General features: G+C 41.0%; 1 protein-coding gene across 1 annotated transcript in view; it reads right to left on the bottom strand.

Annotated features, from left to right (window-relative positions):
- LOC117511321 (protein mono-ADP-ribosyltransferase PARP14-like) overlaps positions 1-3,854 on the bottom strand; it is a 95,868-nt gene extending 92,014 nt beyond the window's left edge. The window contains 3 exon segments of the mRNA XM_034171350.1: positions 2,008-2,035; positions 2,760-2,842; positions 3,591-3,854. Coding sequence (XP_034027241.1) covers positions 2,008-2,035; positions 2,760-2,842; positions 3,591-3,777 — 298 coding nt within the window. The 5' untranslated portion in view covers positions 3,778-3,854.
- Between the last annotated feature and the right edge of the window lie 13,710 nt (positions 3,855-17,564).

Raw genomic sequence — 17,564 nt, 5'->3', positions numbered from 1 at the left:
ATCTCTGTGCTTGTCCTGTTAGACCTCAGTGCTGCTTTTGATACTGTTGACCATAAAATTTTATTACAGAGATTAGAGCATGCCATAGGTATTAAAGGCACTGCGCTGCGGTGGTTTGAATCATATTTTTCTAATAGATTACAATTTGTTCATGTAAATGGGGAGTCTTCTTCATAGACTAAGGTTAATTATGGAGTTCCACAAGGTTCTGTGCTAGGACCAGTTTTATTCACTTTATACATGCTTCCCTTAGGCAGTATTATTAGACAGCATAGCTTAAATTTTCATTGTTACGCAGATGATACCCAGCTTTATCTATCCATGAAGCCAGAGGACACACACCAATTAGTTAAACTGCAGGATTGTCTTACAGACAAACACATGAATGACCTCTAATTTCCTGCTTTTAAATTCAGATAAAACTGAAGTTATTGTACTTGGCCCCACAAATCTTAGAAACATGGTGTCTAACCAGATCCTTACTCTGGATGGCATTACCCTGATCTCTAGTAATACTGTGAGAAATCTTGGAGTCATTTTTGATCAGGATATGTCCTTCAATGCGCATATTAAACAAATATGTAGGACTGCTTTTTTGCATTTGCGCAATATCTCTAAAATTAGAAAGGTCTTGTCTCAGAGTGATGCTGAAAAGCTAATTCATGCATTTATTTCCTCTAGGCTGGACTATTGTAATTCATTATTATCAGGTTGTCCTAAAAGTTCCCTGAAAAGCCTTCAGTTAATTCAAAATGCTAGAAGGAGAGAGCATATCTCACCCATATTGGCCTCTCTTCATTGGCTTCCTGTTAATTCTAGAATAGAATTTAAAATTCTTCTTCTTACTTATAAGGTTTTGAATAATCAGGTCCCATCTTATCTTAGGGACCTCATAGTACCATATCACCCCAATAGAGCGCTTCGCTCTCAGACTGCAGGCTTACTTGTAGTTCCTAGGGTTTGTAAGAGTAGAATGGGAGGCAGAGCCTTCAGCTTTCAGGCTCCTCTCCTCTGGAACCAGCTCCCAATTCGGATCAGGGAGACAGACACCCTCTCTACTTTTAAGATTAGGCTTAAAACTTTCCTTTTTGCTAAAGCTTATAGTTAGGGCTGGATCAGGTGACCCTGAACCATCCCTTAGTTATGCTGCTATAGACGTAGACTGCTGGGGGGTTCCCATGATGCACTGAGTGTTTCTTTCTCTTTTTGCTCTGTATGCACCACTCTGCTTTTAATCATTGGTGATTGATCTCTGCTCTCTTCTTTATCCTGATTCTCTCCCCTCAGCCCCAACCAGTCCCAGCAGAAGACTGCCCCTCCCTGAGCCTGGTTCTGCTGGAGGTTTCTTCCTGTTAAAAGGGAGTTTTCCTTCCCACTGTCGCCAAGTGCTTGCTCACAGGGGGTCGTTTTGACCGTTGGGGTTTTTCCGTAATTATTGTATGGCTTTTGCCTTACAATATAAAGCGCCTTGGGGCAACTGTTTGTTGTGATTTGGTGCTATATAAATAAAATTGATTTGATTTGAATAATCAGAAACACTTTAGTCTGGATGTTTTTAATGATTTATGTGCACACTTGAATTCTCAGGAATTTTTAAATGAACAAATAATCTGTTTAATTCCATTTCAAACTCTCCTCAGTGATCCATTTAATTGATAATAGCTCTTCAGTGACTTGGAAACTCACACGTTCAACACTTTTCTGTCACTTTTTCACAGACTTTTATTTACGTTCAGAACAGACTCAACACCACATTTACATTTCTGACATAAATCAATTTAATGATGATTTTTGTTGTTCTGTATAAAATGTGGAAAGTAATTATGCAATGCATTCTTTAGTTTTTAATGTTTTATTTCATTTATATAATTTGTAGTTTTTTGTTTTTACACTGATTACTGGACATAAAAAGTCAAACGTTTGAAAATTACAACTTATTGTAAAATATTTTTTATTCTCTAATATCTGATCAGAAAAACATGACTTTAAGAGGAGACACTGGTTTACCTGAGACGATGTCGACATCTGTCGGGCTCTGAAGAGAAAATAAATATAAAATATACAGAAATATGTAAATCCCACAGAATCAGAGTAATTATATGTACATGAAGAAAATGTCTTTATATAAAATATGTCTGTAATGTCAGAAGTACTGACTGTATTTACAGGCAGAAAGTGTGGAGCTTCATGGAAATGCTGTAAATAGTTATGTACATGTGATTTCTTTTTTTTTTTAATAAATTTGCAAAAATAAAAAAACACATTGTCATTATGGGGTACTGTAGCAGGGGTGGTGGCCAAGTGGTTTGCAGGGGTGGTGGCCAAGTGGTTAATGCGCTTGGTTTCAGTTCAGAAGGCTCCGGGTTCAAATCCCACCCAGCCACATTTCTCCATGTAATGTGGAGTTGCGTCAGGAAGGGCATCCGGTGTAAAACCTGTGCCAATTCAACATGCAGATCCACCTTGGATTTGCTGTGGCGACCCCAAGTGCAAACAAGGGAGCAGCCGAAGGGACTTTACTTTTGTCATTATGGGGTACTGTGTCAAATTTTGAGGAAAAAAAATTTTCATCCATTTTGGAATAAGGCTGTAACATAATAAAATGTGGAAAAAGTGAAGTGCTGTGAATACTTTCCAGATGCACTTTTGTAAAACTTCACCCTGATCGTCAAAGTTAATTTTTTTAACTGGTTAATCTTGTCTGGCCTTTCCTGAACACACAGGTTTTAGGTTTTAATAAACTGTGTCAGAGGACTTACAGCCAGACGAAGCAGCTGCAGCTTCACAGTCTGATTGTCCACAACGATTTCATGTGATTCCTTTGCCAGCACGCGATCTCTCACTGCAATAACACAAACCAGCAGGTTATTAGGTTAGATATATCTGTGCTAATTCAAGTTAAGTTTTACGTCATCGTTATGTCCCAGTTTCAGACTCAGGGAGAGCTCCCCCTGTTGGTGAGAGCCAGTAACATTAGAAATGTGAAACCACACCCATTGTTAACACCCACAACAGTATGTGTCTGCAGAGCCGGAGGCTGTTCATTTACAGCTGCACGTTCAGGCCACAGTCGATTCAGAGCAAGATGGACACTGTCTGTCTGTGAGGGTCACAGTCCTGGTTTTTGTCGTGACCTTTAATAAACTAAAAATGAGGAATAAAATGGTTTAGTTCTTGATAAGGGGCAGTAAATTACATGAAAGAAGCGGGTAGAAATAACAACGCCAAAGTTAACGCCAAACGCCAGCAAAGACATTTCATCTGCTTGACATGCCGTGACGCTCTTCTTCCACCACCAGGAGGCGATGAAGAGCAGAAAACTGAAATCAGTTCACTGTTGTAAACTTTAAGAAATAAAAGTTGATAAATGTTTGTTTTTGTCGTTTGAAAGTTAGAAATAAAATTCCCTGGAGTTCGAAACAGCTTTTAAACATCTACAAAGGACCGGAAACAGCTTTTAAACGCCTACAAAGGACCGGAAACAGCTTTTAAACACGCTGAAGCTGGTTTAAACCGGTTTGTTATAGTTTCAGTCACTTTGTTTCTTCTCGGTAAAGTCTGCTGAATGTCCACACGGTTCTGGTTCTCACCGGCCTGTGAGTAGAAGACGACCCGGGCTCTGGGGGCCCGGTCCTCCACCTCCACCTCCACCCGACACTCTCCGCCCTCCGACTTTCTCTTGTTCTGGAAATAAACCTGAAGTTTGCTCCGCACGGTTCGGTTCTGTTCGGGGCTCCAGAACCCCTCCACCGTCAGCGGGAACTCCGAACCGTCCATACTGCCGCCCAGAACCAGTTGACACCGACGGCGAGTCTGAGAGCATTGAGCGGGTTTCACTTTTTACTTTTAACTTTCGATTTCAATCAGAGGAGAACAACAAAAAAAAACCGACAGCACCAACCTCAGGGGCGCAGACTGCCACTAGGGGGAGCACGAGACAAAGTTTCACCCTTGCATGCATTTGGTCTAAGTGGGCATTTTCTTTATTATTAATTTATTGTTTTGGCTGATACGGGGCTCAGTGGACAGAACCTCTCTGAATGTTGAACTTTTTCTTTTTTGGAGCGAGCGATGAGTAATTTCACAGCCGTCCAAAGGGAAACACATTCATCTGCTGCATCAACACAAAACTGATGATGTTTCATCTTGGACCCGTAGACAGAGAGCGGCCCAGTCACCTGTTTTTAATCAGGTACATTATTAAAATTACTGACCACTTCTGTTCTTCTCTACTGGCAGTCATACTGGACCATGGCTAAATTTGATTCAGATCAGTCTGTTTGATCCGGACCAGCTGGTACCAGGCAGTTTTCACACCTGCTATTATAGTAGAATGTTGCTTTTGTTTGAAGGGTGTTCTGCATTTTTAGTAGTTTCCCTCCTGAGTTGATGGACGTACGTATGCATATTAGTCCATGAGCCAGTAGATAGTTTTGCTCTCATCAGCACCACTTAAGGGGACCAAAACAGGACTTGCATTCCAGCCTCAGTGTACCATGACCTACAAATGTATGGTGGTCATCCAGGGTGGTAGTTGTTGTCAAGTAGGCGTCACACAGGGCTGATCATAAAGATTCCTAAAAGGTATAGTTTGGACTATCTCTGACTAAATGTTCCAGAGTTATGGGGTAAAAACAGCAAAAATGGTGACAAAGATCAATTTCAGTTTATACAGGGGTCAAAACGTAAAATTGCTCCAGTTTTGATAAAAGTGATGCAAATTATGGGTTGCACTAATCTGTCTATAAAGCAAGAAACGTCTGTGTGTTGGGTATCGAGAACTGGCTCTTTTTGGGTATCTTAAATGATTCAAGCCACCGATATCATATCAATAGCCTTTTTGCTTAACGATTTCCTTATCTGTCCTTAAGAGCGGCCGTTGTTTTTGAGGGTGTTTGTTGGGAAAATGATCATTTCTCTGCGTTGATTACAGACCCTGCAGCAATTCTGTAATCAACTGCTTCTGCAGCACGACTCTACTTTGAAGCGTGAACCAATGAAACAGTGCTTCGACCTGCTGGCTTGTTGGTTCTTTGCTTCGCTCCTCTTCAGAAGCGGAAAGTCCTCTTCTTAACCCCTCTCAAAGCCATTAAAATATGTCAATCATGAGTCACTTTTGTGTGGATTAAAGTCACTAACTGGGACGCTTGTCTTGTTGCAGTCAAGAAACGAGAATCACTCTCCGTTCTGTTCACACAGCTCCAAACGCTGCGCCGCTCTCTGCTGAAACAGAGTCCAGTCAGAATTAATAACTTCAAAACGAATCGGCGTTCTTTATGAATTACATCCTGACATGCAGCACAGCCAGCTGTAAGAGCTCAGCTCAGATGTATGGAAAGATATTCATGCCAGTAATATCTGAAAGGAAATGCTTTTGACAAAAACTACAGATTTTGTTTATTTCTGTTTATGTCCAGAGATCAAGGATCCACCGTGTAGAGTTTATTATGTCCAGAGTTTAAGGATCCAGTGACCAATTTCATATTTATTTACTTTAAGACTCAATAAAATGTTGTTGACATAGAAAACCTGTAAAGCCTACTTTTAGTACACAGAAAATTCACAGGAGGTATTGATGAGGGAATCGATAAGGAATCAGATCGATAAGCGGAATCGATAATGGTATCGATATCGATAAAATCTTATCAATACCCATCCCTATAGTGTGTGTGTGTGTGTGTGTGTGTGTGTGTGCGTAGCTCACATGTCTCTCAGACTGTTTGTCAGATGGGCCTCAGCTTTCAGATATGGCTTGCTCATGGCACAATGATGTGCATCCTTTATTATGAAAATTTGAGGGATTCATTTTCAAAACCTTTATTTTGATTAACATTGCAACATTCATACTTCCAACATGGTGTGGCTTGCTGGTAGCAAATGTAAACAACATCAGATAGTTCATGTTGCTTGCACCTGTTTCACAATAAAACATTTAACGCCAGCATCCCAGCAAATAATTTTACTGTGAAAGGTATGCTGTCCATGTTCCTTGTGACTGAGTTGAACTTGACAACACTAAGAAGCCGTTAGCTAAAATCCATTTTTTGATAACACCAAAAAAATTTGCCACTATTTGTACAGCAGTTCAGTAAATACTAAGCTGAGGTATCAAGGTGTCTTCTTTTTTTTATCCCCGATGAGGCAATTTGTTGTGCATCCTGCAGATAGCACACATTCATACATACATAGACTTTAGACTTAACATGATCTTAAATATGGCATGAAAACTCACCAGACAGTGGGCATAATAATACAACATAAAATAATAAGAAAAACCTAGTTAAAGCTCACTCATGTGATAGTGTTTAAACAACTAGTGACAGAGGGTATAAAGGAGTTCTTGTACCTATTGGTCTGACAGCTCTTCGACACAAATCTACGACCAGATGGTAATAGTTTGAACTCTGGGTACAACGGTGTGATGGGGATCATTCAGGATCGACTGTGCCTTCTTTGTGGCTCTGTTTTTAGATATCAACAGTGGTGGGCACAGATAACCAAAAAATTAACTTTGATAACAGATAATCAGATAACTGAAAAGTTATCTTCGATAAAGCTAAAATGATAAACCACCCAAAAATATATCGGAAGTTACAGATAACCGATAACTTCCAGTATTGTCTCCGGTACACTTGCAACTACTAACAAGCTGACTTTTTTAGTTTTAACACCATGATTGCATTTGGAAGCAGACCCAAACACTGAGTCAGCACTTCTGTCTTTGAGTGGTCCTGCCCCCTGCTGGAAGCTCCAGTTTATTACACAGTTTCTAACACAGACGCAACTAAGAGGAGCCACAAAGCTCAACTCTCTACTCAATCACAACACTGCTGTCAGGCCGAGGTCTTGGAAAATAAAGCAGTGCTGAGTTATGGTTTGGTGTATAAATAAAATGAATACTGATAGAATAACTCCATTAATGTCAATTCTGTCATTTGTGCAAAGTTAAGATATAACATATATCTTTTAATGTAGAATAATGCACTAATTCTGAAGTTTTGTAACAAACACAGACATATGGCATTCTGGGTAAAATGTGCCTCTGCTAACACTGATTGGTTGACTCATTCATTCTATGTAAACCAACACAATGTGAGGTGTGTCATGTGTTGGTGTTTACAGATAAATGTGCTTTTGTAAAATATGCCATTTTTTCTTTGTAAAAAAAAAAAAAAGGCAATTTCAAAAAAAAAAAAACAGTTCTCCTTTGCCTGCAGAGGATAGAGCAGTTTCGTCTAGAAGCAGTTCTCCTCTGTTTGCAGAGGGTAGAACTACACATCTGCTCACCTTTGTTTACCACGTTAACGGTCTAAAAGTTATCGGACAAAAATTTAACAGAAGATAATTAGTCCAATAATGGTTTTCAAAGTTATCTGAAAAGATAATCTGATAATGAAAACTTTATCTTCGATAATTATCAGTTATCGGATTATCAGAACTGTGCCCACCACTGGGTATCAACAGCAGGTAATTTAAGGAAGCATCAGCAATCTTGCTACACTCATTAATAATCCAATGCAGACGTTTTTTTTTTTCTTCAAAGTTAAAAACCAATACTAACAGATAACAGAAAAGTAACAACAGATTCAATAAAACAGTAAAACATCTTCATAAAAGTGCTGTCCATATTAAAGTGCCTGGGTTTACGGTAAAAATGCATGCCTTGGTGAGCTTTCTTACATATCTGGTCAATCTGATGCTCAGTAGTGCAGCAGATAACTGAACCAATCATGAAAATGGTGATAAAAGCATCAAATTCAGCACAAATCGGTGGTCAGGTCGGGGTCAAAATTAAAAGATGCCCCCATCATATTGAAAACTATACCACATTATTTGCCTGATCATAATTCTTTGGACTGAATTCTATGGAGTTATGGGATAAAAACAGCAAGAATGGTGACAAAGGTCAGTGTCAGTTTGAACAGGGGTCAAAAGGGGCCATTACTCCAATTTTCGTAAAAAGTGCTGCAAATTATTAGTTGAGTTAACAGGGTTTCAAAAAGGAATAGTTTTGGACCATGTATCATGCTTAGTTATTACATTACAGGGTAACATATGTTTGACCTTTACTTTGGAGACCAAACATTCAACACTGTCAAAACTATTCCATTTATTAATCCTATTAGCTCAACCAATAATTTCCATCACTTTTGCCAAAAAACTTTAACTTTTGTCCCCTGTACAAACTGAAACTGACCTTTGTCACCATTCTTGATGTTTTTATCCCATAACTCCATAGAATTCAGTCACAGATAGTCCAAACTATACCTTTTTGGCATCTTTATGATCAGACAAATAATGTGGTATAGTTTTCAATATGATTGGAGCATCTTTTAATTTCGACCCCTGTGTAGTACTTTAATTAACCCCTACCTGACCGCCAACTGAAAAGTCAAGTGGCCAATCGGTTTTTGCAAAAGAGGAATGTCTAAGGAGTATTTGTGCTGAATTTGATGCTTTTATCTCCATTTGCAGGATTCCACTCTAAATATTCTCTTATCTGCTGCTCTACAAAGGCTAATCCATTGTCAATAAAGGTCCCAAGGTATTTATAATTCTGTACAATTTTCACAGCCAGACCATTAATAACTACACGGGAAATGGAATCCTGTTTTTTTTTTTCCTTAAATCAATTATTATCGCTTTGGTTTTGTTCATGTTGACATCTAAAAAGCACAAATTACACCAGCTGATAACATCTGACATCACAGTGCCACGGTCTTGATCATCTGCATTTAAAAGAGACACAATGACAGAATCATCAGCAAATTTAACAATAAATTGTCCTTGGTGTTGACTTTGGCACATGTTGGTATATAGAACAAATAAAAGAGGTGAAAGGACACAACCTTGTGGTGAACCAGTGGAGGAGATAAGAGCATCAGATAAAACATCACTGACTCCAACACACTGAGATCTGTCAGTTAAGAAATCGATAAGCCAGCAGCGTAAAATTCCTGGGTCAATGTTGTGTTTGTTTTTTAACCTCTGCTAAAATGTGTGGCTGAATACAGTTAAAATCAGGAGAAAAATCAGTAAATAAAATGAATAAAATATTATATTTTCCTACAATTTGTAAAACGTTTCATTAAGTAGGTAAACTGAGTAAAATCTTACATTTGCTGTGAGTTCAAGTTTAAATAAACTGTGTTTAGGAGGTGGGACACGGATTTGCTGATTCAGATATTCTACATGTGTCATGATCTGGCCCGTTTGAGCCAGCTGTTCTGATTCTGGACATTGTTTTCTTCCTCTTTCATGTTCTGAGCCTTTTGTCTTTTAGTCATGTATAGTCCCGCTTGGGTTATGTCTGGTCTTGTTTCATGTTCATGTCAGGTTGTCCTGCTTATGTTGTATTTGATTTTGTTTCTATTTCATCCTCTTTGTATTTGTTCACACTTAGTCACTTTAGACTTAGTTTATTCTGCTTATCACATTTATTGTATTATGTGTTAGTCACAGGTTTTTGTTATTATTTACCTTCAGTTATCTTGTTTTCTTTACTGCACTATTCTATAGTCACCGGTTGTGTTATTCTCTGTTTGATTTTGCATTGCCACTTTGTTTCTTTGTTACTTTCACACTTTTGCCATTGTTCAGTTCTGTTCTAGTTTTGTTCAGCCAGTTTGTGTTTTTGATCATTAGTTTTTCACTTGTTTATTTTGCTCATTTCATTTGTGAGTTCAGTTATGCTATAATGTTGGGTTTTGTTTTCAGTTCTCATGTTCATGCTCTGTCCTGGTTATAGTTGCATTGTATTCTGTCCATGGTTTCTGTTATTGCCTCTTCTTTGATTACCCCTGCACCAGCACTTGTGTCTTCCCCTCTCACTGACTCTTTCTGCTCTGTGTTTCCATCCACTTCCGCTCTTGCACCTGCTCATGTGTCTTTGTCTCTTTCATCAGTCCACTCTGTTTTCTTGCCTTCACTCTTGCACCATGCATAAGCTTTGTTCACTTGTCATGCCCCCTTCCAGAACTTTCACTGACACCTGTGTCTTGTTTCACTAATTACCCACCAGTTATTTAAGCCCTCACAGTCTCATTGCCAGATTGTTGAATGTATTTCACTTTCCAGCTCTCACGTACTGTCTCTTTTTGCTTTTTGATCAGCCTGCTGGTATTTGACCTTGTTTTGCCTTTGACCACATTTTTTTTTCTGTGCCTCCGATTGCCACCACGCTGTGTATTTTAACCTCAACCTGTTTGTTTGACCAAGCTTCAGCCTTACGCCTGTCTGTGCCTTTGCTTCGCTGCTGGACTGCCTGTGTACCGAATTCCTGCTTGTTTATTCCATTAAACCCTATAAGCGAAGTGCGCATCTCAGGCCGCGCGGTGCGTTATGGGCAGGCTAAAATTTTCAGCTACCAACCAAGCTGTGCCGGTGGAAAGCAGCGAAGAGTGCTGTGATTTGGATCATTTCAACCGCTGGAAAGTTGACGATTTAAAGCGTTTTTGTAAGCTCCGCGGATTGCCTGTTACAACCAGGACTACATACGGCAGTGGACAGAAATGGAAAGAACAGCTGGTTGTGCTTGCGTGTGCTGCATCTGTTAAAGATTTTATATATATGTTATCACTGTTAAACATTTGTACCTTTTGTCTTCTTTCTGATGAGAACGGTGTTGTGCTGTTTGCACCTGACCCCGAGAATGTACGTGTTATTCAACCTTGTTTTAGCATGCTGGGGTCAATCTGAACTGGGAATGAGGAGCTGGATGTACTTATTATTATTATTATACAACTTGTTTTTGTAGCCGCTAACGACTGGGAGTGAAGCATGACGGGGTCAGTCATGAACTGGGAGTAATAGACCTGAAGGTTGTTTTGACTGTTGTGATGTGATGCTTAGCGTGAAGACCAGGACACTCCAGGCAGTTGCACAACAGCTGATAACTGCAACAGACGAACGAGATGTGCTGACCTCCGACGATAAGAGTAAAAGAAAGAAACTGTTTTTCCTTACAGCTGCGCTTATTGACGTATGTGTTTATGTTACGGGAAGAAACTTGTCTCGCGTTGTCCCCCCCCCCCCCCCTTAGGACAAGTTTTATGATGTAATGAGGGCATCTCTAATAAAAAGAGCGGGAGCACAGGCCAGACTTTAGTGTAGCCTTGGTGTACAGCCTGGCCGCACTCCGCGCGTGATTAATTTGACTTTCTGTCTCACTGGTGTTTCTTGACTCTGTTTGTCTTATCAAAGGTTTTAAGAATGTTTGGAGGAGAAAATACCCAACATTGACTGGGGGCTACGTCCGGGATCTCAACAACACCGGAGGTGTCCGGCGGGGGTCGTCAAGTCCAGACGTAAATCCTTGGCCAAGGTCCGATCGATTGATCGTGTCTGCAATTGTCGACCACCGTTGGCATCGTCTGGTTGACGAGATTTTCCCGAAGAAGACAGACAGGAAGTCGAGTCAGTGAGTAAAATTTCTTTGTAAATAGTACTGAGTGAGTGGTGATCAGATCACATAAAACAGTTAAATTCCGCAAGCGATGATACAGAATCGTCTGTTAATGAAACACAGTTAAACTCTGTAAGGAGGGTGCGGACTCCTCTGTTTATATACGCGTACCGGTAGGGGATAAAAGTGATCACATAAAACAGTTAAACTCCGTAAGCGATGGCGTGGAATCGTCTGTTAATGCAAAGCAGTTAAAATCCGCGAGGAGGGCGGACTCCTCTACGGTTGCGAGGGACGCCCGTAGTTAAATTCCGGAAGGAGGATACGGACTCCTCTGTTTAATACGTAAAGGAAATCCCGGGTAGAAATACGTGCACTGTAAAAAAGCAGTTAAATTTGGCAGGGACGGCGGAGTCCCCTAATGCAGGACATTAGTTAAATTTCACGGGAGGGCGAGCTCCCCTGGCATAAGAATACGCGTACGATTATTAAAAGTGTTTCTATGTGTAAATAGTGTTTTGTGTAAGTGTAAATAACTGTGTGAAAGTGTAATACTTTGGACAACGTTAGTGACAACCGTGTGTGGATGCGAAGGCAAGTGATTCCGCTTCCTACGGGGAGGTGAAAGGAATCAACCACACGACGGCAAATTAATTGTCACGTCCAAAGAAAGTGTGAAAACTTCAGATTTAGAACACCCTAGGTGTGCCCCCGTCTGAAGTCCAAATTATAACAAGGGATAATAAAAATGGGGGGTAAGACGTCTAAAAATAAGGAAAATTTATCAACTGACGACTGGAAATTTATGGAAGCAAAAAATCCAAAAGCAACAAAGAAATTGGAGACCTGGATTAATAAACATGACTTTGACGGACGACTGAACCTGATCAGCATACAGAAGCTAAAGAAGGAGTTAGAAGAGAAACATAAAGGTGATGAGAAAAAGATGCAGAAAGTAGGGGCAGATTTAGTGGCATTTTGGGAGGAGGAAGCAGAGAACAGACAGAAGGGAGCAGAGAAGCGACGATTAGAGAAAGCAAGGAAAAAGAAAGCTGTAGGTAAGGCAGAAGAAGATGTGATAATTCAGCACAGAGAACCAGAACAGCCTCAACAACCACTGCCGGCTGGATCGTCGGTGACAACAACACCCTTATCTCCTCTACCAGAGGATGACGATGTACCGCCACCACAGTATGATTTGGCAGTAAAACCTAAGGTAAAAGTGAAAAACCAGAAAAACCACAAACACGCAGTCAAGCGAAAGTGCCTACAGCCCCTCCCATGGTGGAACACAGTGACCAGGGAGATGCCTATCCTATGATAGAAGTACCAAATCCTCGTGCAGGAACAGCAGGACAGCGATCAACCATGCTCGTATATCGAACATGGAATGCTGATGATATCAAAGCAGCAGTCGACATGATACCATCGCCACATGTCGATATTGAGGGATTTATGCAGGATATAGAAAACATTAGAAATTCTTACCACCTTAATGGACCTGAAGTCCAACAGGTGTGGATGAAAGCATGTGGCCCTAAATGGAGTCAGATACGCGGAGACTGGAATCCTGCAGACCAGGATGGCGTACCGTTGCCACATGATGATCTAGTCTTGAAAACAAGAGTGGAAGCTATGATTACACGAGCAAAAGGTGTGTTAGGACCAAAGATAAATTATACTGAAATTACCAGGACAACACAGAAAGAAGGAGAACCATGGACAGAGTTTAGATGCAGATTTGAGAGTGTATTTAGGGTCCATAGTGGCATATTGCCAGGAACACCAGTGTATGAACAACAATTGAAAAAACGCTCTGATCCAACATTCCAATAAGGATATAAAAGCTTGGATACAGAAACATTGGATTGGATTGCCAACAGGCACATTGGAAGAAACACATACACACTGCTGTCATGCAGAAGGAGTCTTAAAGCAGAAAAAGACAGGAAACAGCAACAAAGGAGTGTATGTAGCACACGGAGATGATGAAATATATTACCAACAGAGTAACTTAAGACAGCAGAAGCAGTGCAAACGCCCCCAAAAGCCATGGCAAAACAGACAAGGTGGACAGCCACAACGTCAAGGACCATGGCAACCACAACAGCAGCACAGACAGGGAGGGCCACCACGTGGTCCCCTGATTTGTTGGAACTGTGGGAGAGAGGGACATATGTATAGAAATTGTCCGAATCCACCTACTGAGGGAGCAGCAGGAGGAATTCCACAACGGAATAATCCTCCGCAGCCACAGTATCCACAATGACTAGAATCCATAATCCATGATTCCACATCAGATAGGCAGTCTGATTGTGATATGGATCTGTGTGCCTTACTGGGAAATCCGGTACCAAAACCAGAAGTGACTTTGTTGGTAAATGGACGACCAGTGACATTCCTTTGTGATACAGGAGCATGTAGAACCACATGTAATGACAACATACCTGTCCATCAATTAAGCAACGAAATCTTTAGGGTTCGCTCTGCAAATGGACAAACATCAGACGTCCCTATCACTAAACCCATAACGTTGACAGATCCATTTGGCCTGACATGTACTATGTCAGTGTTGAACATGCCACAATGTCCAGTTAACCTTTTAGGACGAGACGGATTGACTGCATTGGGCTTGTCCATAATTGTGGAACAAGGGAAATTAGTTGTTGAACGCACAGGAGGCGTTAACATGGTAAGAGAAGAAAGCGATGACCCCACATTCCACTATTACTATACATTTGACATTTCAGAAGAAGATGCTGCAGGATGGGGTAAAGATGTCGTCTTGCAAGCGACAGCCCTACTAAAAAATCCTGAACAAAAGATGTCACCACCTGACCTGCATGTCACAATGTGGCATAAAGATCCTCCAGGTCCGGATGGTGACTATGAAAACAAATTGAAAAACGTTAATCACGCGCGGAGTGCGGCCAGGCTGTACACCAAGGCTACACTAAAGTCTGGCCTGTGCTCCCGCTCTTTTTATTAGAGATGCCCTCATTACATCATAAAACTTGTCCTAAGGGGGGGGGGGGGACAACGCGAGACAAGTTTCTTCCCGTAACATAAACACATACGTCAATAAGCGCAGCTGTAAGGAAAAACAGTTTCTTTCTTTTACTCTTATCGTCGGAGGTCAGCACATCTCGTTCGTCTGTTGCAGTTATCAGCTGTTGTGCATCTGCCTGGAGTGTCCTGGTCTTCACGCTAAGCATCACATCACAACAGTCAAAACAACCTTCAGGTCTATTACTCCCAGTTCATGACTGACCCCGTCATGCTTCACTCCCAGTCGTTAGCAGCTACAAAAACAAGTTGTATAATAATAATAATAAGTACATCCAGCTCCTCATTCCCAGTTCAGATTGACCCCAGCATGCTAAAACAAGGTTGAATAACACGTACATTCTCGGGGTCAGGTGCAAACAGCACAACACCTTTTTCATCAGAAAGAAGACAAAAGGTACAAATGTTTAACAGTGATAACATATATATAAAATCTTTAACATTCCCCTCCTGTTTATCACCTGTTAAACATACAGTAGTAGTTATCACCTAGCTTAGCACTTCTTTTTGAGATTTTCACTAAGAGGTTCATCATGGTATGTTCTATAGGCTTACACCCCAGAGGTGATGTCATCATTGTCACCATCATCGGTGTCTGGGTCATCATACTTCCATTGGTCTGGGTACAGGTCATGGGAGTCATCGTCCTCCTCGGTGTCGTCTTGCCCCAGGAGTGGATATGATGCTGGTCCCCCTCCTGGTCCTGGACTTATTGCTGTGGTTATCATTCTATTTACAAGGCCTCGGAGACATGGAATACAACAACATCCACACAATGTTAGAATTGCAGCAAATACTGCTATAGACACTAATAGTGAAGAAATCAAAGACCTCCATCTTCCCATCCCTTCCAGCCACCAATCCCAGCCTTCGGTGTTTACTCCACTGTGCTCTTTCATCTTCCTGTTCAACGTTCTCAGCCCGTCAATGGCTTGAGTGAGACTGCCGTCTGCAGCCGTGTTGTTGGGAATGAATGTGCAGCATTGTTCTCCGAACATGGCACAAACACCTCCTTTCTCCGCCAACAACATATCCAGAGCAATACGATTCTGGAAGGCCATAAGGGACGTGGCTTCTAACTGTGAATGGACAGCCTTAAATCCTTCCTCAGTCCAATTTCCTAATTTCTGTACATTGTAGTGGATGTAGTTTATTCTGTCCACGTTTTTATTAATTGAACACCACCAACAGATGGAAGATTCGAATCCAGCTGCTATTTGATCAACCAGTTTATACTCGTCAGGCACTCCTCTGGGGACTCCTATTGCGTCAATATATGTTGGATTTCCTACTCCTTTCCACTCTCTTTTTACTCTATGTCTGGCTATGCCTTTCTGCCAATCTTCAGGAATAAGAGAGGCTGCATATGTCGTAACGTCTTCAGGGGTCATGGGTATGGCTTTAACTGGTAACAATAATATTAATGCACAATAACCTGACACATTTCGTGGCAGTCTGTCAAAGATTCTGTTATCACCACACCACCACCATACATCACTCCTACCGACAGGTTTGAATGTGGGAGTACTATGGACCACATTCTTACACCAGGCAGTGTGGCTACGTATTGCACTATTGTATTAACAAAATGCGCTCCATTATCTGAATAGACTGTTTCTGGTATTCCAAATCGTGGAATGATGTCTTTGCACAATGCCTTAGCCACTGTAAGTGCATCTGCATGTTTTGTAGGGAACAATTCTACCCATTTTGAGAAGGCATCAATTATGACTAAACAAAATTCCTTCCCTTCATGTTTACTCAGCTGTATATAATCCATATGAATCACTTGAAAGGGATATTGTGGTGTTGGAAATTTGCCTCTTTGGGGTCTCAAATTGCCTTGTGAGTTGTGTTTTGCACATATCATGCATGCTCTACAATGCTGTTTTGCATATGCATCGAACCCATAAAGACAAAAAATAGATTGCAATTGCGATATCATACCCCCTGATGAGACATGCGTCACACCATGGCTCATAATAGCTGCCCATTTAAACATATTTTTTGGCAATATGGGTTTCTTTTGTGGTCATACGTACAAATCATTTGCATACGTAGCCCCTTTAGCTATCCACATTTGTTTTTCTCTGTCAGTTGCCTGCTGTTGCATGTCAGCAAGCAGTGTATGACCTAAATGCAAATCTGGAGTAGTGTCCTGTACAACAAAAATAGAAGAAGCTGCTGCTGCCTCTTTTGCTGCTCTGTCAGCAAAATCATTTCCTTTTGAAATACTGTCAGAGCCTTTGGTGTGAGCCGCACATTTGCATATAGCAATTTGTTTAGGCAATTTCACAGCCTTCAGTAGTGCAGTTAGGAGTGTGGCATGAGTCACTGGCTTTCCAGATGATGTCACCATTCCACGCTCTTCCCACAGTTTTGCAAACACATGCACTGTGCTGAAAGCGTACTGGCTGTCTGTATAAATTGTTACAGCCGTACCTTTAAACAGATAGCAAGCTGCAGTTAAAGCAACTAATTCAGCTGCTTGTGCTGAAAATGAGGATGGCAATGAAGCAGAATCCAATACTTCTGAATTTGTGACAACAGCATATCCAGATTGTGTTTGTCCGTAAGCGTTTTTAGTGGAAGAACCATCCACATACACAATTGTACTGTTTGGGATGGGTGTGTCCTGGAGGTCTGGGCGTGCTTTCGTACAGACCGTAGCTACATCAAGACAATTGTGCGGCTCACCATCCTCAGGTAAAGGTAAATACCCAACAGCATCTGTACAAAAAGTACCGTTAGTGCCAACAAAGGAGGAAGAGCGCGCTGCTGTCGAAAATGACCCGTGCTTGTTGATAGTTGGAGAAAAACAAATTTCTGACCCCTTGAAGGCAACTGACGGATGGTTAGACGAAGTCCAGAGACTGAAACTGTGGATATTGCAGAATATTTGCTAAGCAGGGATGAGAAATCGCTAGGCTTCATAATGACGACAATGACGGTGAGTCTCACATATAATTTCTTTGGTGTCATGTTTGTTTTGATAAGTTGACAGACATACAATATGTGCATGCATGCAGTTTGTTTATAGAACATGTCAATTTTACAATATTACGCGCCACGTCATTCATGGCGCGACATTAGT

This window comes from Thalassophryne amazonica, chromosome 5, assembly GCF_902500255.1.
Source record: "Thalassophryne amazonica chromosome 5, fThaAma1.1, whole genome shotgun sequence".
Lineage (NCBI taxonomy): Eukaryota > Metazoa > Chordata > Actinopteri > Batrachoidiformes > Batrachoididae > Thalassophryne > Thalassophryne amazonica.
This window is presented reverse-complemented; position numbering and strand designations above follow the sequence as displayed.